We start from the raw sequence: 13,902 nt of genomic DNA on the forward strand, positions 1-13,902 counted from the left end.
TTCATACCAAATAGCGTTTCTGTCTTATACTAGTACATTTTATAAATTTCTAAAGTTTATTTTAAACAAACCATATGTTTTATCTTTCTGACCAAAATTGTTATTCCGGAGTCCATTGTGCAATGGTGGCAAATGAGAATATTGTTCATTAAATCTTTTGCACCACAAATGCAAAACAAATTCAAAATATCTGCGTTTGTATAATAAATGCACCTTTTAACTATGAAGATGCATCTTGACATGTCAGTTATTTTTTTTATAGGAAACGTCACCATGACCGACTAGAGCTTGCCACCTAGATGAAAGATGATTACTTTAATTCGCTTTAATTGCAATATTTTGGTTTTTTGCTTTTTGGAGTTTGGTACTTTTAGATGGCAAATAAATTGCTCATTTACCTGTGAATATATCTTGCCAATTGGGCCTTATCTTATGAACGCCGTGTACGCTATAAGTTAATTCTCATATTATTATGATAAAGCAATTTAATAGAGAACCGCAACCAAAAATTCAAGTGCTTAGCTGTACGGGTTGCAAAAAAATGTATTATTTTATATCGGGTTGTTTGTTGCCAAATTTCTGAATAAAAAAATTCTAGAATGTTTTACACAATCTAAAAATGTAATAATATACAGGGTGTTCCATTTAAAAAACGAAAGTTGATATACGTTACGAGTATTTATCACAATACCGCATGGCCAAAAATATGTTATGTAGGTAGCTCATATCGGCTTACATAAGTTACCAACATTTCAGGTTTTTACCGTAAGTCATTATCCATAAACGTCTAATAAGATCTCACCGTGAATAACCCTGTATAGTATACACTTACTTTAAAATCGTAAAGTCGCCGGCTCCTCTATTATTCTTCAGTACCACCAGCGATCTCGTGTGTAATTGGTCTCTAAAATTTATAGACGTTAAAAAATTGAAATAATAATAGAAACGCGAAAAATAATATTATTTTTTAATTAGTTTTTTTTTATTTTAAATCGTGTTTTGACATAGAAATTAAATATGTTAAAGACTCTCTGGATGTAAAAACATCGTATTTCGCTTTGGCCGCTGTGATGCAAATGCTTGTGTTGTTGATATTTACATTAGACGTTTTTTGGATTAGATTTTTGTTTATATTGGAACCACTTAGCTACCAAATGTAAATGCGAATAATACAGGGACTTTTGAGGCGATGATAAAAAAAATTGAGGTGTGCCATTCAATATGCGCAAACCTAGTTTTCAAACCTACCAATAAGACGCAGCGGCAGTCAACAACCAACATGGCTGCTGACATTTCGTCAATTGGACGGGTTTCAGTTTAAATGTAGCATTTTTACTTCAGTTTTCATCAATATATGTGCGGATCAAGTTAAATGTTCTGGGAAAACGATTGAAGTGTGCGAAGATAACTGTTTAAAAGCGAGGAAAAAAGTGCAGATTAGTGTGTGAGGCACGGAAAATATCATTTTTCCCTGAGTTGTATATTTTCTTAAGGTTAGGCCACTATATATCTAGTTGCTACATGATTGGAAACAACCTACATCTTTGTATTTGAATGTATATAAAAATAATAATCTTCAAGAATTAAAAGATTGAGGTAATGTGTTTATACCTGTATAGTAATTTTAACCAAATTTGAAAATTAATTTTAGATAATATGTGGCGTCACAGTTTTGAAGCGTAGGTAAGTACGCCGCACTTGATATTACAATAAGTTCCAAAAAATGATAAATTAACCCGATATCAATAAATTTAAAAAATGCCCGGATACCCAAATCCAAATTATCGGCACATTTTTTTTTAAGCCACCCCACCCTTCCCCCCAACATTTATCGGATAAATAGTTACCACGTGAATTATGTTTTATAGCTGCGATAATTGCAATAATAAATTAAGTAGTAGGAATGATTTATTGCATCTTAAAATGCATCCAAATTGCAATGGACCTTACCTGAAATATTTTATTGCCTCGAAGCTGAACGCTAACAAGAAAATGCCGACCATCGATGCTAATAGACCGCCGACACCGTCAAAGTCCCATTTTTTGAACAGCACCACAGCGGAAGTGGAAAATTCAAACTATAGGCAAAGATGGCAAATTTGGATATGATCTGTTAAGACATTTTATTGTTATTGCCAAATATGAAAATTAAAAATTTTTCAAAATGCAGAAAAAAATTAAACTTAATTTTCCAAATATCGACTTGCTTGTTTTTGCAAAATAGGGGTAAAAACTAACTAAAACTTGTCTCGACGGGCTAGTCTTTTTTTTCGAAAACCCGAAGAATTTTGAAAAATAACATATTATAAAGAGGCTCTCATTAGACTTAATATGGGTGCCCTACATATCGATACTCGAACGAGTAATTTGTCGATAATGACGCCATTGGTTCGTATATTTACCCACATATTCATGTCCATTCCGTGCATGTGCATGTCCGAAGCGCCGTTGGGATCCTCTTGGCACTCCGCCATCTCGGGCATGGTGGTACAATTCATTTCCATGTTTTCTACGATTGTCGAGACAATAGGACGACGTGTAAAATACGAAACTCGTCCAACAGTGATCCGACCGAACAAATAAAATCGAGATAAAACATTTTTTCGAGAATTTTTTCTTTCCGTATCTTTTTAGTCTTATCTGAGATGAGAGGTGTTGTGTGATTATGCGTATAAATACAAACCTCATGAACTATTTGTTAAGTGATACGCGTCGCTAGTGGGCCGGCACTACACCACAAAGTAGCAATGATTGATTCTATGCTGTCTCTTAATGCGAGAGTGATGTAAATCAGTATTGAAATGTAAAACTTAGTGATCTTAACCGTATTTCATAGGCGCAGTATTTTGTCAAGACTCCCGAGAGTGGGAGGTAGACGGGCAAATAGTTGACCTACCTGTGCTTTAGTCAACAGTATACCGACTTGTGCAAGAAGATAAATGCAGCCCTATCAAAAGAAAAGTACAGGAAGAGAAGAATAAGCAAAAAAATAAATGAGGCAGACTGCCATCAGAAAAATACCTACCTTGGAGAAAATAATGTCTGAAATGAAAATTTTGAATAATCCTACGGAATAGAAAATTATGGAAAGCTAATAACATGCTAGAAAATTATGTAGAGTCCCTTATTGTGTTTTTGAACTGCATATGACTACTCGGCACATAACGACTAAAATTTACCAATTACCCATTTTCATATTATTTATAATTATAACGAAGTATAATTATTGTATTTATTATTCTAACAAACTACCTGTAGCAACACAGCAAACACATTGCTTCATTCACCAAATTAGTTTTTCTATTATATACAAATTAGTCACCGCAATTTAGGCAAGATTCGAAGTGCATCTTGAAAAGTTATCCACCATGTTTAATGGTTTCTGTCATTGCAAATTTACATTTTATACTCTCTGGCATTAAGAAACAGAGCATAGATAAATTTAAAGGAAATATTTTAGCAAATTATTATTATTATATACATATAAATTTGATTTTATTCAGAACAGAAAACTCTCAACAAGATGGTACTAGCGCAAGCCATATACTACTTTTTGTATGATACAAGTGTGTTGTCGCGTAGTTATGCCTAATACAAAAAATAATCCCCAAGTAACCCAATTAAACACTTTATTTCTCAATAAATACACGCCTTTCACTTATTATTTCTATTCTTCTTCGCTTTAGTCCCCTTTAGAGCGCCACTCTTCGCCGCTCCGACGATATTCTTGAACTGGCCGGCCGCCTTCATCTTTTTCCTCTTGTTCAAAGCTGTCCTCTTGAGCGGCAAATACGCGTAAGGGTCGAGCTTCTTGCCCTTCCTTTTTACGTCCCCGTGCCCCTTCCTCGACCTGTATTCCGACCCGACCGACTTCGCCGAAGCCTGCGAGCCTGTTGGTCTGTGAATCCCGCCGCCTCCCGGCTTGTATTTCATCGGGGGATGGCTGGCCGCGCTAAGCCCGCTCTTAACGCTCCCCGACCTCTTCCTCTTCCGGTCGGACAGCGGCAACGTCTCCGCTATGCTGGCCTCGTCCTCGGACTGGGAAGTGTCCATAACCTCCACGTTCGACTTTTTACCGTCTCTTTCGTCGTCCGATGAGTCGTCTTTGATGATAAGCCTGCCGTCCGATGAGGTCTTAAACGCCTTCGACGCGTCTTTCTTCTTGCCACCTTCCTGCGGAGGCGGCCGCGGCCTCGTAGCCGAGATTTTGTTACTCACAGCGGGATCCGCAAAGTCCACAATGGTCTCTGGCTCCTCCTCGATCCACGCCTCCGTTTGTTTCCTGGATTCGCGCTCGTCACCAGAGTCTTCCCGGTCCGAGTCGAGATCGGCCAAGATCTCGTCCACGCTCTTGGGTTTGGCGTTGACGCTAAAGTCGCGATCGCTGTCCGAGCCGTCCTGACCCTTTCTCGCCTCTCGAAGTCGCTTCCTGCGCGCGTTCAGCTTCCTGAGGTTGCGCAGACGCTTATGCATGACCGCGTCAGTCTCGGGTATGTACGGGGTGATCGAGTCGCACCCGTACTTTCTCACCAGCTTGTCGAGAATATCACGCACCTTTACTCTAAAGTGCCGCTTGCAATCCTCGGTCATGTCCGTCAAGCCCTTAAATAAATAAAAGATGTTTATTAGCAATAGGGCATACACAGCTCACTTTTGAAATGGTTGCCCACTTGTTGTGAATTAGATGTGTCCATATTTGGTTCATAAGGATTGAAAGTCATTTTTATTAAATTTTTAGCTAATTGAAGTAACATTTTTTACATTAAAACATTGAGACTCTGCATTTGAAATACGTCAAATGAAAAAGATTTCTAACTCTTATTAGGTTTAGAAATTCCCTTAAGAGATTTATTACCTTATCTGTTCTTAAGCTTTTCGTCCAAGTTTCTTTATTATTTACGCTCCTCGTCCTATGTGAATGTTGGGTGAACTATATTTTTTCTTGTTAGTTGAAAATTCTTAACTTCACTTCATTTTTATATGCTAATGAAATAAATGGAAGTTTATTCCAAATAACAAAATACACACATATTTAAATAACTTTTTAATAACAATTTAATGAAAAATTTAATATTCAATTTCACAAAATAAACTAAATAAACGTTTAAATCCATAAAAGCAAATCAATGCTTGTTAGTGGTAGACTTTCGAGTTCACATTTCTTTTATTATGTTTACACCTTATAATATAAGTAGTACTTTTTTTTTTAACTAAAAAACGTGAAAAGTGCAAGAGTGCCCCACTACATAAAATTAAATTTGTTTACATCCCTCCTTTGACACAGGTGAAATCAGTATTTTAAAATCTTTAAGTTTAAGATAGTCCTTAAAGACAATTAAAGACGATAACGTAATTCGTTTGTAAAACTTTGAGGTTCCTGACCGATAAGTAGAGAAAGGAATAAAAAATATCTTATCTACGTTTAGGGTTAACCTATAAGAATCAAACTATTCTTTAAGTTTAAGAAAATCTGTTAACCACCTAAAATGCTCGCTACATACAAGTCAAAGATATCGTTCATATAGACTACAAAAAGTAATAGACGAGACTATCTGTTAAATAGCTTTTCATAATCACGTTGTGTAAGTTTAACCTGACATACTGTGTCAAAAGCTTCGGTTAAATCAAAAAAATGCATAGTTGTTGTCTAGTGCTCTATGTATTTAACGTTTTTTTTTTAATTACGCTTATTTTGGCCACTGCATCATAAGGCAATTCGGCCAGCTGACAACCAAGTTATAACCAATTTTTAACGATTACAGCACCCAAGTCACTCTGTGTAATAACCCAACTGATTTTTTGAAAGCCTATTATTTTTCTCCAAAAAATATACTATTCCATTTATCATTGCAGTTTCAAATATTTTGAAGTTGGAAGATATTAATGCATAGGTCTTCTTATACATGGGTTTAATTATGTCAAATTTTAATATTTTTGAGAAATATACTTTGTCCATGCATTTGTTAATTGAATTGCTGATATGTTAGATTTTGAGATGTTATTGCATCAGGAGCCCTTTTTAATTTCAGAATTTTAAATAGTTTTTGAATTTTTTGAGAAGCATTAAAATAAATGAAAGACATTAATAATGGTTGTTAATAGCGTTCGCAATTTCAACGAGGTCTGTAGAGATAAGTTTTTGTGCAGACTAAGTATGCTCGATTTGATTTTGATAATATTCCTTTATTACTTTTCGTTCCTTAATGCTATTGAGTAATAAAATGTCAATTTGCACTGACAGGGATCATCTTTAAGACCTACATACCTCAAATAGTTCCTAAATTAGGATCACACGATTTGCATATAATAAAAAGACGAGTTTGCTGAATGAAAATAATGTGACAGCGACGTTACTGCACTTAGTTAGAATAGTAGTAATAGTAAGTACTATAATAGTAATAATACATGATTACAAGTGTAAATAAAATTTATATAGAAGTAAGAATAATACGAAAATAGAAAAATTGTAACAAATATTATTTACAAAAAGATCTGCTATTTACAATACAGGAATGTAAATGTTAGTCGTCATGTACAAACTAGTCAGATAAACTATAGTCGTTAGAGTACAGAGAAATAATAATGGATATGGAGGAAGGGGAAGTAGCTTTACATTTCCTTTTGAAGCGATTTCCTTAACAACAAATTGCATACAAAGAGATTTATTCCATTTTCCTCTTGTAGCTCGTTTTTCATCGTATTTTTCTGAAATTGCTTTTTTTTTCTTTCCTGTACTTCTCTTTGGTGGCCTGATGCGGCCGCGATTATCATGGGGCACAAATCATTATATTGTTGACTGTCCAACTCCAGTTATATTCAAACAAATTTAAACTATTTTTGGAACTCTGAATGATGAGTTTTGGGTTTGAGTTTGGTGACGAAGAGTTTTCATCACATTTCAGTCATTTTCAAGAACAAACTTTGGCCGACAACTACCGTCTACGTGCCATTCTCGAGAACCTTGACAATCACCTAGTTTTATACTTCAATAATGATTGACAACTCTATCGCATTAAGAAACGGAGCGTAATTTTGTTAGGCTATTTTTATAATTTTTTATAAAGATGCTGAAGACAATTTGTTGTGAAATTGATTTTTACCTTAACCAAACACTCGAGAGAGGCGCCGACAGTCAACAGGGGCAGCGTGGAGCAATAAACCTTAATGAAGCTGAGGCAAGAGCCGACGATCTCGCGATTGGGCGACGACGCCAGCAGACAGACGTTCTCCAAAATCAGCTTGATGTTGTCGGGGCCGAGGGCACCCGAAAAAGCGTGCAATACCGAAGCGAGCGCCAACACGGTGCAGGTGACCAGCTGCCCACCCCCGGCCAACCCGGCCACCAGCATCGACGTAAACTCCTGCATTCGGTCGGTTTCCGCGAAACGCTCGCCGATCGTGTTCAACAGCGCGTAGGCGGTCTGCCTGCACTTCTCGTTCACGTCCTTGCAACACATCACCGCCTCCGGCACGATGGACCGGATCAGTTTGTCGTCGGGGTCGGCCTGCGCCTTGACCAAGTAGTTCAAGCAACGTAAACGCGCTCCTTTGCTGGAGACGGCCGTAGTATTCAAACACTTCATCAACAGCTTTTGGACGCGACCGCGATTGCTGGCTAGAAACCGGACGCAGCCTTTGCTGTCGCTCGAGCATATCTGCTCGAGGATTCGGTACGCCTTCTTCTGCTCTTTGTTGTTTTTGATTTCGGGCAGCGACTCGACGCACTGCCGGTAAAGGAACGCGATCTGGTCGTGATCCTGGTAAGGTACCAGCGCCCGAATCAGGTCCAAAATCGATTCCTTACGTAAAGTAAAACTTAATTTAAAGCCATCCTAATATATATTATGGTCTGTTCATAGATATAAGAAAGTGACCAATTGCTTTTGAATGGGATTATCCAAGGGTGCTCATTAACATACAATGCAACAAGATTATTACCTACAGTTTCGGAATTAAAATTCAGCTAAAATTGTGGTCCGTAATAGAAAATAATTTTATACCTACCTGTGTTTAATATTCTTTGTTTTGGTATACTACTTAGTTTAAGATTATTAGTAATCATTCTTATTTCGTGTGTAATACAGCGTGTGTTGAATCGTGTGCGAATTATGCAAAATATGTGCGAGTCTCGTGTATCTCAGGAGATGCTCCCGCCCAAATGCAAATAATATAGAACAAATAATAATTAGAACAGGCGATGATTTGTAATTTTATTTTAGATTTAAACATAAATACATACATAAATAAATAAATATCTAACAAAACCCCAAATAATTAAATTCTAAGCAAAGTACGGACCTGTTCGGCCATATTTCATTCTTACAGCTTGCCCGGATCTTTCCCTAATTCGTATCAGTTAGTCACTTTCTTATATCTATGAACAGACTTTACCCACATTTAAATTGATAACAATACACAAATTACGCAAGTATGTCAATGTACTTTGTATTTATTTATTTTTTTAAATTAAAAACATTTTTATTTTTAATTTGAAAATCTTTAATTATTTAATTAAAGTTGTGGAATTGATCTGTCAATTTTTTTTGTGTCAATTGATCTAAACAATGTTAAAAATACAATTTATATTTATTTGTATTGTGCGTTACATAGCCGTAGCGTCGTTCTCAGAACACTGAATGGACTGAATATTTTTATTGGGATTCCCCGAATCAGTAAGTATCGCATTCCGGTATTCCTTGAAGACGGATGGTTTGTTATACAATACATATTATTATTAAATAATGATCAATAACACTCTACAATTGCAAGATGTTATTTAAAACACTGAACAAATTTGACTAGTCAATTAAGAAGTGGTCAATTGACTAGCGCCAACACTACATTTAACATTATCTGGTAGCTTATTGAGGAATTTTGAAGCAAAACAATTCTGAGAAATTTAGGGTTTATATCTTCGTTAACGAGTATTATAAGAGTGAAAGGTATTGTGTGAACAGTGATAATGTCCTTTTTTCTCGCCCACCATTCGCCGGTGGAGATTCGCTTATGACTTTTTGGGGTTGGAGGAAGGAGTTTTTAGCAAAATAAATATTTTGGAGATAAAAAACTGGACCTACAACACTTCAATTTATTAACCGAAAGAGCAACTAATGACACCACCTCGTGACCAAAATGCTGAAGCGCTGATATCTGTCAAACTATATTCGGATTCTTATCTAAATGTTCTTTTATATAAACTAATTAATGCAATATATATCTACAAGGTATTTTAAAAAAACTCTGTTTATCCAAATGTTTTTTACATCAGCAGGGAGAGATAGACGATACGTATTGTAGTGTTTTTTGATTTTTTAAAAGAAACATTTTCTTGGATAATTTTTTGGCAGTCATGTCAATATAAAAGTTTAGGATCACATATTATTTTTATTATGTCTTTTTAGACCAATAACAATTTATTCTGCCTCAGAGGTATTAGAATGTCTAACAAACCATTCAAGCCAAGTCTGCTATACCTTCGATATCCTTATTCATACGCACTTCTGTGGTATCATTGACAGAGGGATATTTTTTATTTTTCTTGTCAATATCATTGATCTATACTGAGAACAGCCAAGGTGAGAGCACTAATCCCTGCGGATTGATGGTCCCGCCAACAGAAACTTCACCCCCATAAACAGTTGATAAAATTTATTTCACTAGCTTTTAGTGGAATCCACTGATCCAATAAAATGATAGATTTTTTGACAGGATCTAATGCGATATGCAGATCAAGGCATTGGTGAGCTTGCAGCAAGTCATCCCTATGAACTTACTCTCCTCAAGACCCTCGAACATACTCTCCATAAGAAAAGAAATAACTCTAGCTGTTGACTGACACTTTTTAAAACCCAATTGGCTCTCTGGATATCAAGATTGTTTCCGAAATAATCACAACGCTCATTATTAAATATGCGGATAATTTTCGACACTTTTAGACAATCTGGATAAAAACCTTCTTGTATTCTTATTGTTTTTGGACTAATCAGTTCATTTTTTAATGCTTTTGTAATCTGTGAATTTGTGTACCTTGATGAAGGAGTCCTCCGGCTCGTCGCTGGACGCGTGCAGACGTTCGAGCGCATTAGCGAACAGCTGCTTGCTCAGTTCCGGCCTCGATATCGTCAGGTATGTCTTGATGGTCTCCAACGCGGCCAGCCTCTGGCCTTCCTCCTCCGACCCGATGGGTTTCGTCGTGTAGACGTTGAACAATATCGGCAAGTAATTTTTGTCGAACCTGGCGAGCTCTTTGAGGTCGCCGTCGTCTCCCGCCTCTTTCGCGCCCGCGATCAATTTACGTAGCGACGCCATCACCGCGAGTCGCAAGTCTTTCCGGTCCGAAATCGCGTGTCCCAACACCTTGGCCAGGTTCTTGAACTCTTCCCGAATATCTACCGGGCGATTGCAGAAACAAGGCAGCAGGTTCCACAGTTGCAGGTAGAGGAGCTCGGAACTATGCGCGCCGATGCCGTCATTTTGTTGCGCGAGATGGGCGGACCTTTGCTGACAGTAACGTGCCAACGGGAAGACGTTCTCGCGGAAATACCGCAGAGTCGAGAACTTGATGTTCTCCTTCAGCACAGGCAGCAGCCACGAGCGTTCAATATTCAAATCGCCGTTTTCCTTTTTCAACGGCACGACGTCGAGCACTTTCTCGGGTCCCGCGGCTCTTATCGCCGCACCCATCGCGTACTCGAGCTCGTTGTTGTAAGGGAACTTGTACGAGTCTCTGAGCTCGGCCAACGACTTTAGCGTTTCGCGGATCAGGTCCGGAAGGGCGGGGCCGACGACGTCGAACATTACCCCTATAACGTGCAACACCTGATTCCATACCGCGTGGTACTGGTAACTGAGGCACGAATGTATGACGTCGCAGCATTTCTCCAAGCGGTTCTTGTGCTTTGCCGCCGATTCGCGGGACTCGCAAGCCGCAGCGATGGCGTCTCTAAACAATACCTCGAGGGTATGGGTGGCAGCGTTAGTCACCTCCTGCTTATCGGATAACCATAGTTGCGCGACCGTGGAAAAAATCTTCGGCAACGCGCCGCACCCCACGGCGACGTCGATGTCGGCCAAGTGCACGTGCGCCTGCTGCATAACCAGCAGCCAGGCCATCGTCGGTTGGACGTCGGTAACTCCCGGCTGATAGTCGTAAAGGGCTTGGATGAGTTTGGCGTTAAGGTCGGCGGACGCGACCGTGGTCGGTGCGGAAAACAACGCGTGGAACACCTGCAGACCCCACGAAGTGACCAAAGGGTAGTTGAGCGTCATGAGGCGGAGGATCGTTTCGCAACATTTTTTGATGTGAGATTTGCTAAAACTGCACACGGTTTCCTTCAACAAGCCCAACGTGTGCAGGATGGTGGTCTGGCCCGATTCTATGGAGGAAACCGGCACTTTGGTTCCGCCTCCCAAGCAAGCGTCCAGGATCTGCTCGCAGTATTCCGCCACTTGGTCCGCGGCCGGGTTGGGTCCGCCCTGGACGAAATAATTCGCTTTAACGACCGCCATCACCGCGTGGTGAGCGGCTTTCCTCCACTTGGGCTTCGAATGGTTGCAGAACGAGTTTAGTATCGCGTTGAAGATCTGCTTTGTGGACGGGATCGTCCAGATGGCGAATTCCTGCGCACGCAGCAAACTGGCCAAGATCCCGAGAGTCGATTTTATGATAATGTTATTTTCCGCCGAAGAGTAATCATTTAAAATGTGCAACATCTTCAGCGACGTGTCGCTGAAATTTTTCCTGAGCACCGGCTCGGGCACAGTCTTCACGCCCATATTGAGTAGCGAAAGCACCGCCGTTACCTGGGAAAAATATTAGGGTAGGGATGTAGTGTTAGAGCAGCTGACGCGGAATTAGACAAGGCAAGCTTTTTACCACTAAATGTAACTAAAATAAAGTTTATTAGTCTTGCTGCTCAATCAAAAAGAATGACATAGATTAAATTGTTCAAAAATTGATGCTTTCTGAGACTTGTTTTTTATCAAAATTAACATTGTAAATGAATTAATTAAATTTATTCTACCTAAAGCCTAAAGCCTTTAATAATGTAACTCGTACAATTATAAAATTATTGTACAAAATTAATTAATTACGCATATTTTACCCCTAAAGGGTTCAAGAGTATCTTATTTTTGTTAGTGGTGAGGTCTAGGATATATATAGAGAAAATAAAAAAAATGGTTATAAAAACGATACTTTTGAAAAAGAAAAATACCAATGGCTTTGTCTTTTGAAGAAACTTCAATGTTTCATATTAAGAACACTTCATTATAGAACTGAAACAAAACTTGGTATAGCCTATATATAGGTACATATATTAACATAAAATGTGACTGAACTAACTGAATTAATCAAACACATTTTACTTTTGTTTGTTTCAACTAGAAAACTTTTAGTTTACCAGCAAGCATAGCAACTTGCTTATTGCCGATGGTTTATTAAATTTGCACATTTTCCTAAAACATGATCTTCTCTTCTCTCTTGAAATTGAAGATGGCATTTATAGTCAGATTTATGCCCATTTGTAATGATGTCAAGCCTGTTGACAAAAACTTATGTTCACTGATTATTTCAAAATATAGGTTGTTAATTGACAATGACATTTACTTTGCTGAACAAAAATATCATGTTATCTTGAGAATAGTAAGGCAATGTTAAAAGTATCAGCTGCGATTGTACATTATAAATATTGTATCCATTTCTCGTCATTATTTAAAACTTCCAGAAATAACTTTTGACAAGTGGACAAACCAATGTTTAAATAAAGACATATAAAAAATGAATAACCATCCACATCCATTTATTTCAAATTTTCGGTTTCCCATGTTAAACAAAGATAATCAAAAATTACAAATGGGTATAATTTCGACTTTAAGCATATTTTACCAAAATACAAAATTATTTTTTTAATTATCGACGCTAAATATGCCAAAACTAACTTTACTACGAGCGTTTTATAGATCCTAAAATCTACAGTTTTCTTACACTTTCTTGACCCACATTATGGACCCAAATATAGGGTACTTAATCATAGGTAACACCTAGTGTGCTGATAATTTTTATTGAATAAGTAACTGTTTTCTTCTCATTTTTCAGACTTTACCTCCATTTTAAAGAATTGAATTCATTGCAATTACAAATTTTTTGTGAAGAGGGAAGTCATACTTCAACATCATAATAAAATTTACAAAATATCTGTAAATGAATTGAGCTGGAATTATATTTATTTATTCACCTGGTCTTCATTTCTGTCGTCGACATTGTAAACGCTCTCTAATGTTGTCAATAATGCACAGAAATATTCTGTAGAGGTCTCGCTGCCGCCGTTTTGCTTGATCACTTCAGTTATAGCCGCCAAAATAGCGAGCATTTCTTTGTGAAGCGCGGAATTGACCTGGAAAGTTTTCATGAACCTGCCGAACGACATGTTGCTGCAATCGGACCACTCGGACGCGAACGACTGCATACTTTGAAAAGTTGAAAAGGAACCGGCGGAAGATTCCATATCATAATCGGTTTCCACGTCCGGTTTTTCATTAGGTAGAGGCACATGTCCCTGCGACGCATCGTGCTTTTTCAACGAAGAGGCGGTCAGATTGCTGGGACCCAGATTTTCTTGGAAAAATCGCGACTTTGCCTGGTCTCTGTGTTTGCGAGTCTCCGGATTAGAACTAGAACTTTGACCTTTCGGCCAGCGCTTGCCTTTAGCTTGCCCCTTGAGTTTACTCCGAAATTTTCCCATTACAGGAACGTATTTCAACAAATACAACGGAAAAGCACGTTATTTTGCTATTTATATCAAGAAAACTAAGACCATAGATCAAGACTAAGGTTACGTGTTACTATTTTTGCCTCTTCTTTTTTGAAAAAACTAATTGGTATTTAACGTATTCTGTCGTGAA

At 38.0% G+C, this 13,902-nt stretch overlaps 1 protein-coding gene across 1 annotated transcript; it reads right to left on the reverse strand.

The window, feature by feature from the left end:
* Nucleotides 1-3,650: 3,650 nt before the first annotated feature.
* LOC132702409 (RRP12-like protein) lies at nucleotides 3,651-13,844 on the reverse strand. The gene is made up of 4 exons (XM_060671001.1): nucleotides 13,236-13,844; nucleotides 10,027-11,802; nucleotides 7,101-7,799; nucleotides 3,651-4,602 (listed from the first exon to the last, which is right to left on the reverse strand). The coding sequence occupies exons 1-4, from the start codon at nucleotides 13,740-13,742 to the stop codon at nucleotides 3,655-3,657; spliced, it is 3,930 nt and encodes a 1,309-aa protein (XP_060526984.1). The 5' UTR covers nucleotides 13,743-13,844; the 3' UTR covers nucleotides 3,651-3,654.
* Nucleotides 13,845-13,902: the final 58 nt, after the last annotated feature.

Source organism: Cylas formicarius, unplaced genomic scaffold (assembly GCF_029955315.1).
Source record: "Cylas formicarius isolate icCylForm1 unplaced genomic scaffold, icCylForm1.1 PGA_scaffold_5__7_contigs__length_24384050, whole genome shotgun sequence".
Classification (NCBI taxonomy): Eukaryota; Metazoa; Arthropoda; class Insecta; order Coleoptera; family Brentidae; genus Cylas; species Cylas formicarius.